The sequence below is a fragment of the Streptopelia decaocto genome (assembly GCF_964273445.1).
Source record: "Streptopelia decaocto genome assembly, chromosome: 11".
Lineage (NCBI taxonomy): Eukaryota > Metazoa > Chordata > Aves > Columbiformes > Columbidae > Streptopelia > Streptopelia decaocto.
This window is the reverse complement of record NC_138666.1, coordinates 17,009,386-17,030,535: the sequence shown is the minus strand read 5'-3', so window position 1 is coordinate 17,030,535 and position 21,150 is coordinate 17,009,386. Positions and strand designations below refer to the sequence as shown.

General features: G+C 42.3%; 1 protein-coding gene across 2 annotated transcripts in view; it reads left to right on the top strand.

Moving 5' to 3' along the window:
* The first annotated feature begins 13,054 nt into the window (after window positions 1-13,054).
* The window catches only part of BEAN1 (brain expressed associated with NEDD4 1), a 40,773-nt gene continuing 32,677 nt past the window's right edge, over window positions 13,055-21,150 (top strand). Inside the window, exons 1-3 of one of the 2 annotated variants that reach the window (XM_082062531.1) lie at window positions 13,055-13,509; window positions 14,508-14,582; window positions 19,744-19,878. In XM_082062531.1, coding sequence (XP_081918657.1) covers window positions 13,479-13,509; window positions 14,508-14,582; window positions 19,744-19,878 — 241 coding nt within the window. In that variant the 5' untranslated portion in view covers window positions 13,055-13,478. Of the gene's footprint in view, window positions 13,510-14,507; window positions 14,583-15,486; window positions 15,613-19,743; window positions 19,879-21,150 lie in introns of those variants that run through there. The other variant, XM_082062532.1, reaches the window with a different exon arrangement.

Genomic DNA, 21,150 nt, shown 5'->3' with positions numbered 1-21,150 from the left:
TCCACAATTGCTACAGAGCTTAGTTTAAGTCTCTGGACTTAAGGCTAGCAAAAACTCTGAAGGAACATTATATATCTTATTTATTTATTATTGGGACTCTGAAATATCTATATTAATCCCAAAGGAGACTGGAGAGACTGAACCCCAGAGTAAACCAATAGCACCAAGTTCCTGAAGGAAAATGGAGCTGTGCACCCATGGATTCTCAGAAACAACCACAAAACACAAAGCACCTTCAATGGCCTTGGAAAGCATCCTTGCATCCACAGGCTGGGTGTAAGAGTATAGCTAATGTGCTGCCTTTAGAAGCTAAAGTCTTCCTGAGGGTTCCTTGCTCTCTGGGAAAAGACAGGGCATTCACAAAGTGGATGCCTGCCTGAGTCATTGTTAAGCACCCGAAGTGTGCAGAAATTGAAGTTTATTGAGTCTCTTTCTTCTGCTTACTGCAACCAACCAGCAATCTTCTCTAGATCCCTTATGAGAGGAAGTATTTTGAGTGCAGATCCAAACTTCTGCCCGCCCACATGTGCTAATGCACATTCAGTGGCTGTTGGGTTCTCTTATCCCTGAGAGGCTTCCCAATAGTGTACATGGAGAGGAGGGGACTGGCACTGCCGACATTCCTCCTCCAGCAGAGCACATGGAACAGCAATCAGCCTGTGACTGTCAGTCCACTGTGGTTTTCCTGCCCTCTTCCAAGCACTGCACAACTACTTAACCACACAGGGATAAGGCTCTTATTGAACATGAGCGCTGTGATTTCACTGCACCCACGTGTTCAGCTGCCCATTCCCCCACAGGCAGGACACTCTGCAGAGTCGACATTGTCCACAGGACTCTGGAACACACACATTTCCCTAAGCATCTCTGATCTGAGAGAACAGTTTCACATTATAATCTTTGGACAAATGTTAAATCACAGCACGGGACACGGCAAGTGCCAAATAAAGATCTGAAAGCTGGGTTAAAGGACCCTGAAGATATGTTTATCATAGAAGTGCTGGTGGAAGCTTAATTACAGTGATACTACTATAGGCTGCTCTGCTAGGCAAGCTATTTAAGTCCTTTCAGTAATGTTTTACTGTAATGGGAACAGTTCAAGCTGCAATAGCAGGTCTGCGACATAGAAAACATTATAGCAGTTGATCTTATTCCTTCCAATGCAGTCATTTTAATAGGGGTTTTTTGCTGCTCTACCTATCAGTTGCCCTCATCTCCAGGGAGCACAATTGCCTTTTTCTGCCATTTCCAGTTCGTTATGATTTTCAGATTCATCTTAGAGGAGCTTCACTCAATCTAAAATCAGCATATCTTTTTCACATACCTCATTTATTTGAGGGAACTGAAGGGCTCTTATTGAATGCTGAGCAGGTGATTGCGCTGCACCCAAGTAACTCTTTTTTGCTAGGTAAGAAAGAGCTGCAACACTTTCCCTACCAAAACGCCTGAGAAAATTAAACGCTCACTGGATATCTCTCCAGAATGAAGGATTAAGACAGTATGAGTTGGGGTCACCTAGAGAAACGTTTTTCCCAGCCCTGACATCAGATACTGGGAAGCCAGAAAAGGAATGAGAGGCATCTCCTCTTACAACACAGCTTGGACTTGCTCAGCTTCAAGTTTATTTTCCCTTCATCCTACCTTCCCAAACTAGGAACTGATCCCTCCATCAACCCTCCCGTACATATTAATCCTCCCTTAAATGCCCAACCTTTCCAAGATCCCAAACCCATCTTCTTGTCACACCTTTACCTGCCCACACAATTCTCTCACCCATACTTCCCCATGTCTTTACAAGTATTACCATGAGGTTCCTACCTCAATTCAGAACATCCTACCATCTGCCTTGTTCTTCTACAATTCTATTTCATGTCACCTAACTCAAGAGACACTTTCTGCAACTGAAGGCAGGGCAATAGAGCCTACAGGGAAATCGAGCCCACTTTGTCTATATAACATTCCCAAATGCCAATGACAGCAGCACCTGCTGTACAAGAGCAGAGCATCACGGCACAAATTTGACCTGCAAAGCACAAATCTATTCAGCATCAACCAGCTTTGAGGTTCAGATTGACTCTTCAATGGCAAGACATGAGCTAAGCCAATTTGTATACAAACATTATGATCAATTTTCTGCCGTTTATCCTCAGCCTCTAATACCTTGTTTAAATATTAAGACATTTTGCTTAATCCCATCTCTAGCTACAGCTTCCCTAGGATTCTGATTTTTCTTATGAGTAATTCGGGTTTTCATGTAACAGCCTAATGATCTGTCAAATAATGGCAGATTATTTGCTCAACCAATTGCTTATTTTTTAATAAGGAATACTAAAACATAGGTAGTGACTGTAGGCCTATATTTCTCTATGGAATAAACATAGTCAGATCACTTTAATTTTTCTTAGCTTATCAAAATACAATAAAAATACATGATTCACATGACAGCTTTATATATTGCATTAGCAATTAATTCCATTAAATGGCAGAAAGATAATTCTCATAGACTGATCACTTTGATAAGAATTTTTGAGTGAATTAACCAGGCTTGGCTGTCTCTAGATAATAAAACTTGAAATACCAAATGTCAGATATAAAGTTATACTTTTACTGTACCTTGTGTAAGCTTCTAAAGTCACATGCAAGCCCACATAAATAATGGCAGTGACATGCCCAGTTTCCCTGGGTTTCTTTGTCTCTCATGCCCATTTTATCCATGCAGACTACAAGACCTTCAAGGGAAGTGCCATCCAGCTCCCAAATCCCAGTTCATGTACAGCCTGACAGCCGCTTCAGGATAGACGGACTCTGTCAATAATCTCTTCAGAGCAACACTAATCCCTTTCCACCAACAAAAGGAGTGCTCTTCTTGCCTCCCCCTCATCTTGGAGCTCCCCCTCCTTGGAGCTTACCTCTGCAGTCATTTAAATGTAGCTGGATATTGGTTTCTGGTAAGTGTAAGATCTACATTAAGTCGCTCACATGGGGCAACTAAAGGGAAAAGTAAGAGCATCTACAAAAAACCCTAAGTGGGTGGGACACATTTTCATTTTGTTGTCAGTTCAGATTGTCAGAAACAAAATGATTTTGAAAGTAATAGAAAATCAGTGTAATAATAGTGTCCTCAGGATGGCTTTGAAATCCATTTATGGGAGCCCCACCGGTAAAGCACATATATAATTACAACTGAAGCTGTATTTAGCTCCAGACTAAACACCATCATGAGGCAGCGTGTTAAATAATGCATTTCCCTAGTGCTTTTTACTGTATGTGTGATCATTTCATATATTAAATTGATTGTTTTGATACTACTTTCCAGTAGCTCCACACACAATGCGCACTCACTTTCTGAAGACTTCAGCGAAGCAGCACTCGGGCAGCAAGGGCCCCAGTGCTCCAACACGGCTGCAACCTCACCCCTCCTCAGTTTGGGAAGCTTTCACCACTGGCCTCTGGGCAACAACCATGTTGTGGTCCAGCACCAGATGGACACAGGAGAAGTCACGTTGTTATCGTTGCAACTGCAAGGTATGTTATCTCAACATATGTAAACCACAAGCAAGGGCTCCTATCCTTTCACAGCATGCAACAACTCTCTTCGTATCTTTCTTCCTTCTCAGAGACAGTCTCTCTAGATATTCACAGGTGTGTTTTTCATTTTGACTTGAATACCAAGGCCCATCACTGAATTTTTTATCAGTATTTTCCATGCCAGATGCACATGTGTGTCAGCTGCCACTGACTTCCATGTTGCCAAAATAACAGTAAATCAAAAGGCAGCAGTTAAAGTGGTAATACCAGCTATTTTTTGGACAGTTATCATGGGACTATCTCTGTCCATTTAATACGACATCTAGGAGCAGAGTGGAGAAGTGTTGTTCCATGTTAAAGTGTGGTCACTGGAAACTGGCTAGATAAATTGACGTTGCACTTTCTGTATTTACTCTTTCTCTGTTATTAATGTTTGTTGTATTTACAAGACAAGAAATGCCTTTTCCTTGTCAGGACAGCAAATGCATCTGGAACATCAAAACCCACATGTTCTCCCTCCTTCTTAAACTTTGGGAGTTTACACCAATCTCTCTGGTGGTACAATCTAGTACAATAGCTCCATGGCAGTATCTCAAAATCTGGCAGTAGAGAACATATAGAATCGTTGTTTTATAAGTATATAAATAAATACATTTTTCAATTGTTACTGCTAAAAATTTTCAACGGCCTGAATAAAGCAGTCCCTAAAACATTAACTCACTTCAAATAATAAATTACAAAGTACATACTGGAATTAATTAATTAATTAATTAAAACACACACACACACCCCCCCCCCTAATTTTCAAGCTGGAGCAAATTTGGACTAATAACAAAGCCATGGTCATCTGTCCAGCTTGTACTGTAATGAGAGCAAGAGTGGCAGAGACATAACTCAGGTGCATGTGTTCATACCTTTTCATTTTTCTTTTATTGGGCTTTTGATAAAAGTCAATTGTCCTTTTAAGTCCTAAGAAACACAAAAGTGTCCTTTGTGATTACAAGTCACTAACTCAAGCAGCCCGTGGTTTCCTTCCCCTTCAATTCCTTTCTGTTTTCTCGATTTAATCATAATTTTCCTCTTCAGACACAAGTGAGTTGAACTGGCTTCTGCCCACCTATGCCCTAGAGCGGTCATTCACAACTGCTCCTTTATAATTTTATCCTCAATTCTGAGAATACCTTGTTTTGTCAGAAGGATACACAAAGGTTGACTAGAAATGGATGTAGCTGATCTCTTAAACGTGGTCTCTCTCACCAGCCTTTCAAGTGCTGCAGCAACCCAGTTCATCCGATTTCTTTTTGATATCTTTTTTACTAGTTTGTGCCGCATTATTGTTTGCTCTTTCCGCTGCATTAAACACCATGCCTAAGCTGTGAGAGACAAAGTTTTATCCTAAACCCCAGTACGATCTTTGTGTATTGTATAACCTTCAGGCTCTATCCGTTTTTCTTTGCTTTCCTCTGTTCTTTTTGTCCCCAAGCCCGTCTTACATTTCTCTGCAAATGAATTGCATAAGCCACTTAGCTGCCCTGGTTCCCCACCTCTCCAAAACGTTTATCGCTGTGCTTCTCTTTCCTAGCAAGTGAACTCCTCTGCTCTTGAGGTTTTAAATTAATTGCAAGTTTGCTTATCCTAGTGCACATTTATTTCCACAGGTTAGATCTATTAAACAGGAGAATATGTTACATCCTTACTTTAACCATTAATAGCTGTTTCAAAAATACATCTCACTTCTTGCCTGAGCCTGAGCGCTGCTTCCACGCACAGCGCCGGGGAAGCCAGGTTTGAGTTGCACGGGGGTTCATGAGCCTGAGGGTACATCCCAGGCATCTCCATCTCCAGTCTCCATCCCTTCCTTGCTATTATGAAGAACGCTCACAGTTACAGTGAGGAACTTTGCACCTTCGCGTATTTATACATTTTTTACCATCTTCCACACGTCCTACAGATTCACAAACACTTCATAAATAAAATAGTAATAAAATGGAGAGATACTGGTTTGTGTATTCATCGGTAAAACACAAGAGACAATGAATTACAGGGTTTGTACTTTGCCAAGGCATACTAAGTGTTTCTTCCTAGTACACAACAGTTTCAGAAAGATAAAATCAATCTTGGCTCACATATATATTTTCATTTGTTGCCATACTGGCTTGTTCTCATTTGTACTTTTGTTTTAGATAACAAATGCATTGCTAGATTCATACGCTTGCCTACACTAATAATACTGTAGGCTATGCCTTTTTTCCCCTAGAGCTCTCCATCGAAAGCCTCTTTTAAAAAGATTACTGATAGCAAATGACAAATACTTCCATGTCCATGTGTAAAAAATAAGAAATAAACCATAAAACTCCTAACCTCCACAAGGGTTACACTAAACAACAATCTTTCAAACTGAAGAAACTAGTTTGCAGGAAGAAGCTTTCATTTCCCTTTTCTCCTCCCCATGACACCGCACGTACACAGATGGGCCTGTCCAGGACGTGACCCCCACCCCGAGGAACCAGCTTTCAAGTACAGGCCCCCGAGACCACAGATGCCCCTCGGCCCAGTGTTCTGTGGGACCACGAGTGCATCTGAACATCGAAACGCAGGATTTTTAGCACCAAGACGGACACCTGTATCTAGGAGTGGCCTTTCAAACATATAAAACGTTTTGTCACATTCTGATAAGCAGAATTACTACTACTGGTAGTGGTGTTACCTAATTTTAAACGCCGTATATGACACAATTCGGCATTTATTTATATATATTTGTGTATATTTACAGTTATGTATCTCCAGGGACACATATGTTATTATTTGTTACTAATCCACTGCCTGTCTTTGATTCCAAAAGTACCATTAGGAATCATGATAAATTCATCCAAGGACTCAGAGAAATAAACACTGAGACTACATTCACTGTCAGATGTTTTAAGGTCCTTGAAAGGTCAACACAAAATAAATTGCATAATTACTGTAAATGTCATTAAGGAGTCACAGATCGAGACGGAAAAGAACACAGAAATCAAATTTTCTATTCTACATCCTTAAACATTAACTCACTTGGCATCAGGAAGATTGAAAACACAGACAGATAGGGGAAATATTATAGGTTTTTCAATAACAATCTTGGACCCACTTATTTCCTGGCGCGTACACATATATTCAAAAAAATATATATGTACAGAAGGCAATGGCAGCATAATTCACCATCTTCCTCAAAAGCCTGCAAGCAAGTGAATAAATAAGAAACTGAAGCTGGTCCCATTGCAAAGCCTAAGAGCACCTTTTGCTCCACAGAAAAAGACAGTTGGCAGCTTTAAAAATCAGGAAAACAGCCTCTGAGAATTTGGGCTTGACATAAAATTCCTACAGAACACTTGCTTGACATAGCAACTATAGAAACTGAATGAAGAGCCTCTTCATTCTAGATCTCATTTCTTTACATGTCATGTAAAAGAACACGACTTCTGCCTCCGGGTCTTGGTGCTGCCATAAAATATATTTTATTTATATGTTTCATCTCTATTAATAATTTAAAATTATTTTTCCTCTTGACAGATTTTATACCTAAAGAACTAAATCACTTGATTTAAGCCTCAAGAAAATATTCTGCAAAATAAATTTACCTGTCCTAGAAATACTAGCTGAAAAATGTTATACGGTAACTTTATATATAAAATTCCATTCTTTTCATTAAAATAGCTTTTAGAACAAGGGAATTTCCTCTTGTGAGTAATTCTACAGTATGTCCAAACTCCAAAATTCTTTAGGATCTTGCTAAGAATTCATTTCACTTTGATCATATTCAAATCCATTGCTGAAAACAGAACATTATCTTCACCCTAAGATTTCTTAGAAATGTGATTTAGTTAATATTAATCAAACAAATGAATTTAAAAATCCAGTCACCCATCCTAACCCTTCAGGAATTCCATTCACAACAGATCCCAAAACCATAACCAATTTCATTGCTTCCCATCACCCCTGCTTGAAAGACAGCATAGAAATGGGAGGGGGGGTGAAAGAAGAAAATGAGGAAGCTAAAATGTAGGCACTGGTACAAGAAATGGGAAAGTATCACATGCAGACTGGTCTGAACAAAGGGAATTATCCAAAATTTATGCTAAAATCCAATCTACAATACACATGGTATATCTCAGACACTCTCATGTCAAATAAAACCCTTGCCCTACTCACTACACTCATGCAAGCAGCTCCACAGGCAGCAAAACCACTGCTTGCGTAAGGCAAATGGGAGTTCTCTTGAACCTGAAATCAGCCAGAATTGCTCCTCTTCCGTTTGAATTCAGCAGCAAGTGGGCTTATCAAATGTAAACACGGTACTTAACATCAAACAATATATATTGCAACAACAAAATCAAACAATATATATTGCTTATAGTCATTGTACTGAAATAGAAAAGGGTCTTTTCCTCTGGAAATGAGCTCAGTGTGCAACTGCTTATTTAACAGAAAAGACAGACTTTCCAAAACATTCTTCAGAAAGGGGCTCAGGTCACCCAAGTAGGTTCCAATACAAACATAACATATCTCTCCTGTGTGAATAAGATACTGAAGCTGAATAAAGAAAATCACTTAAGCGATTTGCGAAAAGTACCTGTCTGGATTCCTGCCTTCTTTCGACTGAAGTGATTATTCCTCTCAATACAGCACTTGGGAGACACCACAGGTACCTGTGGGCTCCCCAGTACAAGACAGACATGGATACACTGGAGTGAGCCCGGCGGAGGTAACCGGGGTGATGAGGGGACTGAAGTGTTGCTGTACAAGGACACACTGAGCATATTCAATCTTTCAACCTTGGAGGGATCTCATTGCTGCCTTCAGCTACATGTCAGGAGGATATGGAGAAGATGGAGACAGATTCTTTCTGGCGATACAATGAGAAGCAGCAATAGATACACATTACAACACAGACAATACAGATTAGATGTAAAGAAAAAAATTTCCCCTGGGGATAATTATCAAGGGAATAGGGGCCAGAAGGATTTGAGTCTTCCCCCCTGGAGATATCCATGACTCAAGTGGACAAGGCTCTGGACAATCTCCTCTGACTGGATCTGCTTTTAGAACAAGGTGACCTCCAGAAGCCCTGTCACGGAGGCACCCCGAGGTTAGTTTAAGGGACAACAGCGTCCAAAACAACTTTTATTAAACCGGTGAGAAACAGGGTTTTAGCACTCCAAAAGTGACTTAAATACAGGTTCGGATATCAGTTGAGGAAAATTATTAAGGGGCAGCAACTAATACAACAGGCGGTCCACAGAGTGCACGCCCATGGCTTCACCAAAACAATGCCGGAGCCGTCCCTGGGTCCCGGAGAAGCACACACTTGCCTGAACACGGTGTGGGGTTATATTTTAAAGAGATACACGTACTCGTAGTGAGTACGGAAAGTGTACATTCGCGATTCTGTGAGGGTAAATTTATAATACACTCACAATCCTGCAAAGGTAGATTGACTTACACATGCTTATGAGGAAGCACGGGAAGTAAAATACACTCGCAATTGTGCGAGGAAATAATTTATACATGTGCTCGTATTGAGCACGGAAAGTTACACGTGCAAATGTGCACAGAAAGTACATGTGCTTGTATTAAGCACGGAAAGTATGCGTGCAAATGTGCACAGAAGGTTACACGTGCTTGTATTAAGCACGGAAAGTATGCGTGCAAATGTGCACAGAAGGTTACACGTGCTTATGTGGAAGCACGGGAGGAAAATACACCCATGATTATGCGAGGATTAATTTTACACGTGCTCATATTGAGCACAGAAAGTTACACGTGCATATGTGCACGGAAAGTATAAATATACTCGCAGTCCTGCGAGAAGTTTTACTCACACCCGTGGCGGCGAGGCAAGCGCAGTCTCCATCCCGGGGGGGCTCTCGGCGGCAGCATCTTGCTCGTGCTCCGAGAGACCCACAACAATGGGCTGAGTCTCGATGAGAGTCCCGTTTTTATATTGGCTGATCAGATCTGACTGTAGGCATTCTAGAAGCTTCTCTGCACCCCCACACTGGCTGTGGGTGCCCCTGAAGCCTCCAAACATCCCCCACACTGGCCGCAGGTGCCCAGCAGCTCAGTGGCGCCTCGGCGCTCCCTTCTCCCGATGGCCCAGGCCAGGGTGCTCTGGGGCCAAACAAAAGCAGCTGTTGGCCTCAAGTAGCAGAGAGAGAGGGAGATGTGCCTACTCCTTCCATACTGAAGGAGGGAGGGGGAGAGAGGGGGGTTTGCATCCTGCCACAAGCCCCTTGCAACCTACATTGTTTCACAGCTCTGTGAGATCAATGGCAAAGGTCTTCATTTGACTGATGGGAGCAAGGACAGCAAAAAAATAACATTTACTGCACAAATTTATGCCTACCAATATCAAGTTTGTACCGCTGCTCCATTCTCTAATGGAAAACGATGTTAAAAATATCTGAAAAACACTTAAAATTCTGAGGCTTTTCACAAAAATTAACTTGAAAATAAAAGTTAGGCATTAAGACTTTCCATGCAAAAATGATCATATTTTTCCATATCTTAAGTAAATGTCTGAGAAAGCAGAATGAACATCTGGGTTTTTTTCAAAAGACGGTAATTTGAAAAAGTTTCCTTCAAAGGATTCTTTTTACTACATTTCAGAAAAGACTAATTGTATAATCCAACTGACATTTATTTCATTACCACCTCTTCATTAAAAAAAAAAAACAGTGATGAATAGTATCCCCCAAATGTCTCGCTACTAATACATAAAAATTCTCAGTCAAAAAGAGATCTCATTAGAGCAATAAAACTTATTTTGCCTTACAAAAATTGGCTGTCACAAAAAGTCCATGTGGGTAGCACAGTAGCTACCACACTTCAGCATCAGTTCAGCACTGAGCGTCACGAATGTCAAACGAAACCACAGGAGATGGTAAACTGAGCTGTGGAGATCTGTCACTTCAGCAGACTGTACTGACGGCACAGTTTTATAATGAAGTCCCTAGATTGAAGAAAATGTAAAATCATCCAAGAATAAAATTATCTGTCTTCAGCAAGGGTCCCTCACTGATTTCCCCTTCGCAGTAAATTAGGAAACGCCCACTGAGGACAGCAACTTTATACAGTTCCATCCATAAGGAACACCATTCCAAACCTTACCTAAATACACTGAAGCTCCTACTCTGCCATGCTCCCTGTTTCTAAAGGCTGGGAAACAACTGTCTTGAGAAAGTGAGATAAATCAGATGGGACACACAGGTCATAAACCACCAGAGCAGATGCTGCTTTGGTCCCCCTTGTCTTGTGATGTTATGAGAAAGATGAGCTAATCCAATGTAAACAGATATGAGCAGCAGAAATTCTGAATATTTTTTATCTTGGTTCCAGCTCTCCCAAATACAGTCCATAAGCAATCTTCTATAGGATATATAATTTATTTATAGAAAATTATCTTTAATACAAACCTATGTCACCAGAACAGAAAAGCAGATGCAACAAAAAGAAGCAAATAAAAATGTAAACTACCCATAATATCGCCCTGACACAACACATCACTGCTGAGATACTGCACTAAGCATGCAAATCAGAGTCTGGCCTGAATTCCACAACACATCCAGGTTTCATTCCAGTGCACAACTGAACGAGGAAAACAGGAACCCTTGAAAGCTGGAAAACACAAAGGATAAAAAAGTAAAAACCAGCCCCATCTCCATATGCACGTGATGCAGATTTGGAAATCAGTGGGGTGAGCCAAACCTACACTTCAGTAGATTCAAGGCGGTCATGCCAAGTACGTGTAAGTACCAAGGAAGTTATTGTTAACTATGACGATGTTTCTGCAGGCTTTGATAGATCATATGTTGTACATTGTGTTATCTGGCCCAGAAACAAACAATCTTATGTCTCAGAAGTAGTTGCAATTCCTACTGGAGATAAAGGACAAGACTGTCACAGAAAGGGTTCTAAAGCCAGGCTTAGACAGGGATGGGTTTTTTTTAGAATTGCCAAACACTAAGCAATTCCCCTGTATTCAAAGTCAATTACTGAGACCTCTGCATTTCCCACAGTTCGTCAGCTTATATACTTGTCTAAGCATAGATTATTCAGTCATACACAAGACTTCTAGTCTGTTAGGATTAAAGTTAATACTGATAGTACAGCTAAATATAAGGAGCCATTTGGGAAAGCTGCCATCACCAGACTTTGCAGAAGCACTAAACATTAGAAATTCCTGAAATTTAAAGTGGAGAAAATATAATATCCTTAAGTACAGCATTACACTCACACATGACTCCACACACAGAATGAGGCCAAGGGGGCACATATCCAAAAAAACAGCTTTTCTGATGCATATACAGATTCACACCTTCATGCCATAACTAAACAACAAAGAGCTTTAAAATGAAGCAATACAGTTTCCATGTATTGAAATGACAGAGGAGTCTTTCAAGGAGTCAGATATTTGGAGGAGTTGAAGAAATTAATCACACGGTAACTTTTGCAGCAGCATTTTAAGGGATTTTAGGGTAGAGATGTGTTAATTAAGAACCAAGGTACTATAGTTTTGGCAAAAGGTACAGATACCACTGACTCACAGGGAAACATACTTGTAAATTTCCAGTAAACCTTCATTTCAACTGCCTTAGACTCCATACTTGCGTGGATTTAAAAAGAAAGGGGGCGGGGGGGCAAGTGATCTGTAAAGGAAAACCTTTACAGAAAGACCAGAGAGTTCAAAAGCTTTATATCCACCCCAAATTTCATTACAACTCTGAATCCATTACTACGGAACCAAAGAGAAATTAAACAGCCTAGATACTGCTGGTAAAGTTGTTGCAACGTGAAAGAACTTTCCCACCAGACTACAAAGCCACCCGGGGCAGGGAAGCAAAGGAGGCTGTGTACATACTCGTGGAGCATCCCTCACAAACCTGATCAGTGGGACCACTCAGCAAGTAACTGCAGGGTTAATGCATGCACAGGAGAAAGAAAATGCCAACAGAACTTGCAACATTAAAAAAAAAAAAAAAAAAAAAAAAAAGGTGTGTCCTGATGTGCCAAAACGGCCTTATTCTTGCGTTCTTTACCTAAGCTGCTGGTGGCATCCTTTTCTTGGAGGTAAACAGCTGATTATAAAAGCTCATATGCTTTAGTACCAGCTGCAACCCCATTTTCTCTGTCTTTAGCACTAGGGCATTTATCATTCGCAATGAGAAACGCTTCGAAGAGCCCTGGTAACAAGCAGATCTTACCACTGTAAAGTGGTTTTAGCTCCTACTTGGACTACATTCTTCTCCTGGCCCCCATCCAGCCTCAGCGCATTACTCCCTCTGCACTGCTCAGATAATCCCGTCCATCCCCGCGGGTTTATTCCCAGGCAGTCTCCTCCCTTTCAGCCCAAGTGCTAGGCTGGACTCGGCTTTCAAGAGCCGTTATCCGCCTACAGCTCCTTATGCAGGCAGCAAAGCCCCGCAGCGTCCCTAACACTTTCCTTCCCTCTCCCCAGGCACCGCAGCAGGGAGGGGAAGGCGCGGAGCCGGGGTTCCCGCAGGCCCCGGAGCCCCCGCAGGCCGGTCAGACCCCACAGATGTGCAGCCCCGAGCACCCCGGCCCGCCGAGCGGCCTGCGCCGGCCGCACCGCCTCCGGGCCCCGCTCCGCACAGGCCGGACCGCCGCCCCGCATCCCGGGGACCCGCTCCCCGCAGGCCGGGCCTGCCCCCGCTCCGTCCCGCCCCGCCGCCGCGGGAGGCCGGGTAGGGGAGGGGGAGCTCCAGCCGGCCCCCGCGGGGCGGAGGTCACCCGCCTGCCCCCGCCCTCCCCCGCGGGCGCCGGCTCCGTCCAGCCGCCGCCGCTCCGGCCCCGCGCGGAGGAGGAGGCGGCGGGGCGCGTCTCCCGGCGGCGGCTGCGCCCGCCTCGCCGCCCGCCGCCGCCCGCAAGCCGCCGGGGAGCCGCGGCGGAGGCGCATGGAGAGAACGGCCGGCGCTGTGTGCTGGGGTAAGGCGCGCCGGGAGCCTGACCCTGCGGCGGCGGAGGAGCCGCCGGGCGGGGGGCAGCCCGCAGCCGGGCAGCGCTGTGCCCCGGGGCGGCCCGGGCGGGCGGCGGGATGGGCTTCCGCGGAAACTTTGTTACTCGGGAACCCCCTCCCGAAGCAGAAAAAGCACCCCCGCACCGGGCTGCGCCGGGGTGCGGCTCCCGGGGGAAGGGCGGCATGGGGAGGGAACATCAGGGGCCAGGTGCCGTCTGTGGGGGCACGAACCGGGACCGTCCCCGTGGCACAGGGGACAGCGCGGCTCGGCTGGATGGGAACGCAGCCTCGGCAAAACACTGTGCCAGGGCTGCGTGACAGCCCACCGACTACCGGGAGCTGTTCTATATGCAACCGCAGGAGCATCAAGCCCACCTTATAGGAAATCTAAACATTTTGTTATTTAGGACACAGTTTACTCGTGCATTTTGTTGTCTGCAAGTATAAATCTTTGAAATGCAAGTTATAAATATTAAAGCTTAAATACATAGGGGGAGTATGTGTGTCAAATTTTAGAATAAATTTATTCCAACCCAGTTTGACACACACACACCCCTAATGTATTCAAGATGCACTTAGGCAAATTAGGAAACAGTTATCTTGTTTCACAATGGTAGGTGCCCGTTTCAGTGACTGGTGAATGACTTGATACAATAATTAGCATATTTATATAACACATTGTTGTTTATACATGGGTTGTTTCAATCTACGAGGCATTAAAGTCACATATAATATCATTTCCTGACTGGACTGATTCCTGGAAGTACAAAGCAATGACTTGTTTGGTTTTTTCACCCCCATTCAAGCTACATCTGTGTGTGTATTCAGAGTCTGAAACATGTAATCCGGCCCCAGAAAGAGTGGGTGCATGTTAACAACACAATGTGTCTTCAACTGACATCTGACTGCAAAACAAAAACAAACTGCTATTAAGGACCTTTTTTTTTTTCCACTTTTTCCTCCTTAGTTCTTTTCTTCCATCTTCCTCTCATCTCTGGAAGCTCCATCCGTATTGGAATAGGCAGCAATTATTCCAATCTCTGTAAGTAGTCTCTCTTTTTTTTTTTAACTGCATTAATGGCATGCCTTGCAGCCATGTACAGCTGTAGGAAAATTATATTTAAAGTCCTCTAACAGATAAACATCAATCCATTAAAAAACAAATAGCTTCCTGACTAAGAAAACAACTGAGTTAACAGAAATGGCCTTAACCTTGTGATCTTTATACAGACAAAACTCACAGAAATGAGCGAGAGAATTGTATGAAATACAGAACCATAAAATTTACTGTCAGGTACAAGTACTTCAATATTTCATTTTTAAAACAAAATCCTTCTTTTCATCATTTTCTCCCACAACAACAAATTAGCACATAGCTGCTAAAACTGGTTTCCAAATTGAGCACACTGACATCAATCAAAATTTGTATCATTTTGGCACTCACTAATGAAACAAATGTGGCTAAAACTACTTCCAGTCATTGAAATAAAACAATTCCTGACACTGGACTTCCTTCTACTCTACTTTTATGACTGACTTTTGTAGTTATTACCTTAAAAGATTTTTGAAAAGGAAATGAAACATTATAGGAGCCAATTCTGCCCATGTCACTGGTCCTATTTTATCAGAAAAGCACATGTATGCAGGGAAGCAGAGCAGCATGTCCAATCTCTTAGAGAAGAGAACGCATAATGATAAAAATATATGCACAACCATTAAAACAACCAAGATATCTCTCAGAGCAAGTGCTGCAGCTCAGAACAAGCCATGCTGAAATGTTGCAACTAGACTATGACTTTGGTAAGAACTTTCAAGCTAAGATGCCCATCATGGGTGAGAAATCACCTGATTAAACCTGAAATTTAACGAAAGAACAGGCGAACCGTTATCTTATTTACTTGGTAACATACTGAAAGGAACAACAAAGCAGCTACTATCATTCACAGACTAGAATTACCATCAGGCTTGATGTTTGCTGCCACAACCTACCAACCTGGAGAAATTCCTCATAGTATCAAGACCAGCCTCCACCAACATTAGGTATTTGTAGGATCTAACCTAAGATAACTTTGGTAAGTAGGAGCAGAGTTTCGTTCGTAAAGCTGAAGACAGTGCTAAACCAAGTAAATGCAAAGTGGTATCCTTCAGATTGCCTGGTACTCCCTTAAACTCCTACAAAAAACACGCTAAAGTTGGGCTCAAGAGCAAGTGCAAAATTAGTAGCTGCTGATTAAAACTGATTGCCTTCTGGCTAGCTAATATATGACAAATTGGCATCACATAAGTCATAGAAAACACCTAATAATACAAAAATTAGAGGCAATTTTAGATGCTTACATTAATGTAGCTACTTGTGGCTGTCTACCCATTTATTAGTGAATTGCCTGTAGGCTTGGCAAAAAAATACTTGTAATGTGCTTATGTTGCTACAGGTTAATATTGCAAAAATACTGTTTAGGTGTTTGGGGGTTTTTGTTTGTTTGTTTAGTTGGTTTTTTTTTCTTTTAATTATGGAACTGTTTGGTTTACATTATACATGAAATACTTAATAGCACTTCATTACATATGTAGCCAGAATATGTTTAGTTTGGGGATTCATATCAGAATACTACAATTTCTTATCAATTTTTTGCTTCCCTTGACCCTTAAGCTCAGATTGTTCCCTGCCATTGCACCTCCCAGAGAGGCCACTTCTTCATGGCAAGACAACTTGCTATTGCATTAACTTTAGATAAGTGGAGTTTTGTAACAGAACTGTTGCAGCAAACAGTTCAGAGTAGTCTGAGTATTGCCCTAATTTCCAAATGGGTGCCTACGTCTCTTGAAAATTACACATTCCTAAGACAATATTTTTGTTTTACTTTGGCCTTAACTGAGTACAGTTCAGCCAGGCCCAACATGCTGGCTTTCTATGCAAGGGCTATTGTGTTTAATTACTGTAATGCCCAGCCTGGGAAGAGGCTGGTGTTGTCCCAGGCTGTGTACCACAGGAAGGCGACCAAATAGGGGGTTCCTCAGCTATACAGAACTCACATATGCCAGGTACTAGACCCGTTTACTCTCCTCAGCAAGTGCAAAGGCCCAGGAGCAGGACTGCAGCTGTGCCTCAAGAATACTGCGCTTGTACAGGACAAAGGGGTAAAGTCACACAAGCAAAGTCTAGGCAAGCAAACACTCAGCAATAGAGCTACGTGACTTAAACCACACGATACCGAGGCAGGTTGACAGTTTTGGCACGTAATGGAACTTTCTGATCAGACATAAAATTTGCTATTAGCTTTGTTGCTTTAGATGTTTCCTTCTGAGAGAAACATTGGATTTTCTTTGCAAAGTGCTTTTAGCTTTTCGTCAGGTATGTTTGTTTTTTACAGTAAGAAGTCACAATTATCTCTAGAAAATATTGATTATAATGAATATGTCATTATTAATCAGCAGTTACGAACCTCGGTCACTGTTTCTAATACTTAAATGAAGGGGGCCCAAAACTGTCAGAGAAGTAAAAAGGCAGACAAATGGTTCTACCCAAACTGCCTCCCCTTCCTGCATCACGCTGCCTCCTCCACCTCCTCCCCAGCAGTTCTGAGATTCATCTCTGAAGAAATGGATTGTAGGCATAGGTAAAAGCAAACAAATCAACCAGTTTGTCAGTCAGTTAACCAGACTGCCAATACATATTGCTATTATTAAAAAATATTTTACAACTATTGACTATATAATTATTTATTTAAATATTAGTAAACCTTGCTAATAACCATATTGAACTATGTCTCTGCTGTTACACCTAAGAGCACAAGGAACGTCCACAGATATGTAAAATGTTCATTTGGATGCACGAATCAGGAAAAACAAAACTATAAGATATGCAGAGAGTGTTTTAAAATCCCACGTTAAGATTTCTGTGTTATAACCTTTCCAGATCTTACAAACGTACACTTGCTAAACAGGATTATCTTACAAAATCAGGAAGGAACAAAAGCGTTCGTATGTGGCTCTCCTCTTTCCACATGAAAACCCACCTAAGCCAGGCACGGCGTCATACTTGCTGCAAAGGAAAAGCACAGAAAATCCTGGTACTAAAACCAGGAGGCTGTTGAGCAGGCACTTTGGATGCTGCCCCTCGGCATTGGGCTCACACACAGCAGTGGCACAGCTGGCTGCCAGCTGTGCGGTCAGTGACTACAGCACTGCTACCTGTGTTCTGAGGCCCCAGGACGATGGTGGAAGGTTGAATAAACTCCTACTCACAAACAAGGAAATCTTTGTGTATGCAGCAAGAATAAAACACTTTCTCCACCGCTACAGACTAGGGAGTCTGCAGTTCTTGATGGCAAATCCTGCATTTTTCCCAGAAAACAGACACAGTTGTCTGGAGGCCGGTACTCAGTGAACATAAATTCACACTTGTAAGCGCAGGTGGAGCCCAGTGCCTCAGTTCAAGCAGGTGAAGAAACTGGGTGATTTTGGGCCTGTGCCAGGTATCTTACAGTGGTTCCACTGGCTGCAACAGATTGAGACATACAGAAAGGCAAGAGATTGCTTCAAGCCTGCGTGTGACAGCTTTTCTGTGCGCTGGTGTCCTGGAGAGAGCACATTATGCCAGGAAGTTCAAGTGAGAGACTGACAGATCTGCACCAAGACTTCTGCACCCCACAGCAGCGTATTCCCTTGCACTTGAGGGTGCCTTGAGAAGAGTCAGTGATCAAGGCACCAACATCTACCACCCGTTACCAGTCTCCTCTAACAGAGAATGCTGGAAACCCTGTAGGTCTGTGACGCCAGCAGTCAGGGAAACACACACTGTAGTTGCTCCCTCTTCTCTAAGTGTACTGCAAAGTTTAATTTCCAGAATAATCTGCTCCTCACTGATTTTTTTCTTTGTAGTGTCAATGTTTTCTGAAGGCACCAAAGAGGGTCTCATCTCCCTTTCCTTAAAGGCATATCCTGTATCTCCCTACTGTTTTCCACATTGCACTCCAGGCTTTAATGACTCCAGCTGTGCAGAAAGGATGTTCAAATAGCTCCAGAAACACACCTCAGAATCCTTTGCTCTTCGCTTCTAATAGGTCGCATCTCTTGCTCAATACCTTTCTACCATAAATTTATTTCATGATGGCTTGAAATCATCTGTTTACATCAAAAATTACTTTTTCACCTTTTCATGTATTAGGCTGGAATCTACACTGGGAAGGTATCAGTTTCTCTCCAAGCCTGATAACTTCTCACCCTCCTTTACAAGGATGTAGGCTGACAACTCCAAATTGTTCATTTCCACTGTAACTACTGACTTAATGCTTTAGTTTCAGCAGCTTCTCTCAACTCCTACCTCCCATTCCTGACTTTTTAATTTTTTTAGTGGAGAGAATAGATTAGAATTCATTCCTATGCAACTACTATGCCAAAATACAGATTAGAGTCCAGCACTGCTGCCTATCAAATAAACAGAAACGATACTTGAGTTTTTGAAGGGGATCCCATCCAACCGGTACAAGCAGCCACACTGAGACACCTCTCAGAGAAGAGCAGGGCAGGAATAAATGTTTTGGAGGTGCGGAGCACTATTAACCCTTGCAGTCCAACATTCTTTCAACCGAGGAGCCAAAGATTTGGCTTCAGGCAGAGCTGCAGACCCTACTGTATAGGATATAATGTCACTGCAAGCCAAACCTGAGTTTGTATCCATAAATTTACCCAAGGCTTTATTAAGGTTATTAAAAAAAAATCCCCACTCTGTCAGACTGAGTTTCTACCCCTAATTTTCAAACTGGAAAAGGATTGTGAGAGTTACAGCTAAGAAGCCCTTCATCCAGTCCTTCAGGTTTGTGCAGGACAGCAGATCTTTTTTCCCCTGATTTATCCATTTTGTGTGTTAAGTTGGGGCAAAAATGGATTGTTTATTTTGGCTGTTAAAGCATGTAAATCAGTCAGAAGGCTGGTTACCTCAGAGACACGGTACCCTTGTGATTTCTTTGGTATGCTTCACCTAGATCTCATCTGTCTCAAACACTATTTAAATGATCAGCAACAACAACACAGGAAATATTTAAGTCTGAAACCCTTTTCAGATCTGACAAAGAGGAGAGAGTGTTTTCATCTGCCCAGGGCTTTCAAAAGCTAAAGATCGACTTTCAGCTGACCTGTGGCTTTGTTGCTCAGGAAGGAGTTGCTTGTTACATAAAGTCATCTATTGTTTCTCCTCCTTTTAGATGAACAGAGTATTCTGCCATGTAAAAAAGAAGAACTACAGTGTGGTGACGGACTCTGCCTCTTAAACTGGCTGCGCTGTCACTATAAGAGAGACTGTGGCAGAGACTACATGTCCATCAAACTAACATGCTCAAGTGAGTTACCCATCACTTTCCTAAATCATGACATCTCCTACAAATGTGAATCCATTTGCTCAGCGAATCCGTGTTGGGAGCAATATACTGTTCTAAATATTAGATTTTGTCTGGTTTTGCTGTTGGAAGGATATGGATATTTAGAGATTGATTTATTCATACGTCCAAATCATTTATACTGCATGCTGATTTCAAGTAGAATAGCAGACAAATATCAGTAGTAGTGGGAATGGAAGATTTGGTCAAGCTCAAATGCATTAAGGTAATGTACTGTGGGAGCTGCTACTCTGAAATGCCAGTGGAGGGGGGAGAATAAAATAAAATAAAATAAGGCTAAAAAAGGCAGTTGCCATTGCAGGAAACAATCAGACACTGTCATGTCTACAGAGCAGTGACTGCTGGCCGGGCACTCTGCATTTGGAAATGTTAATGTGAATAAAATAGCTGCCAGCTGGTTAAAATAATACTTCAGCAAGAGAGAGGTAAGAATTACTGTCAAGTCAGAGATACTTAAGAGCGTGTTTCAAGGAATCATAGGGTAACTTTTGTGAACAGTGCAGATAGCTCACATTAGAACCAGATTTGTTGCAAATACGTTGAAAGATGGGTTGGAGGGTTTCTGATGAACAAAAGTGTTTTGTAACAAATGCTGTTTACTAGCAAACTTGGTGATGTAACTATCTCAGCTTTTCCTGTTCCTACTTTTTGCTCTTTATGTTTACTTGTTAATTTCAAGCTACAGTTTCACCTCTGAAACCATCCTTTTAACATACCCGTCTTCTATCTAGCAACATCTAAGAGGGCAAATTACTTTTAGACTTCTATTCTACACAGTACAAATAAGATAGATCACATACTGCTGTCACTAATTACTTGACAGAAATATTCGCAGACTTGGGTTTTTAGTTAACACAACATCGCACACAGAAGAACACAGCCTCAATTTTGCAGAAAGACTAGAAATTACAACAGGGAGAGCAGAACAACAGCTACTTTGTTAGGGCAACAAAGATGCTGAAGGGAGTGGAGCATCTCCCTTATGAGGAAAGGCTGAGGGAGCTGGGGCTCTGGAGCTGGACAAGAGGAGACTGAGGGGTGACCTCATTAATGTTTACAGATATCTACAGGTGAGTGTCAGGAGGATGGAGCCAGGCTCTTCTCGGTGACAACCAATGATAGGACAAGGGATAATGGGTTCAAACTGGAACACAGGGGTTTCATTTAAATTTGAGAAGAAACTTCTTCACGGTGAGGATGACAGAGGCCGGAACA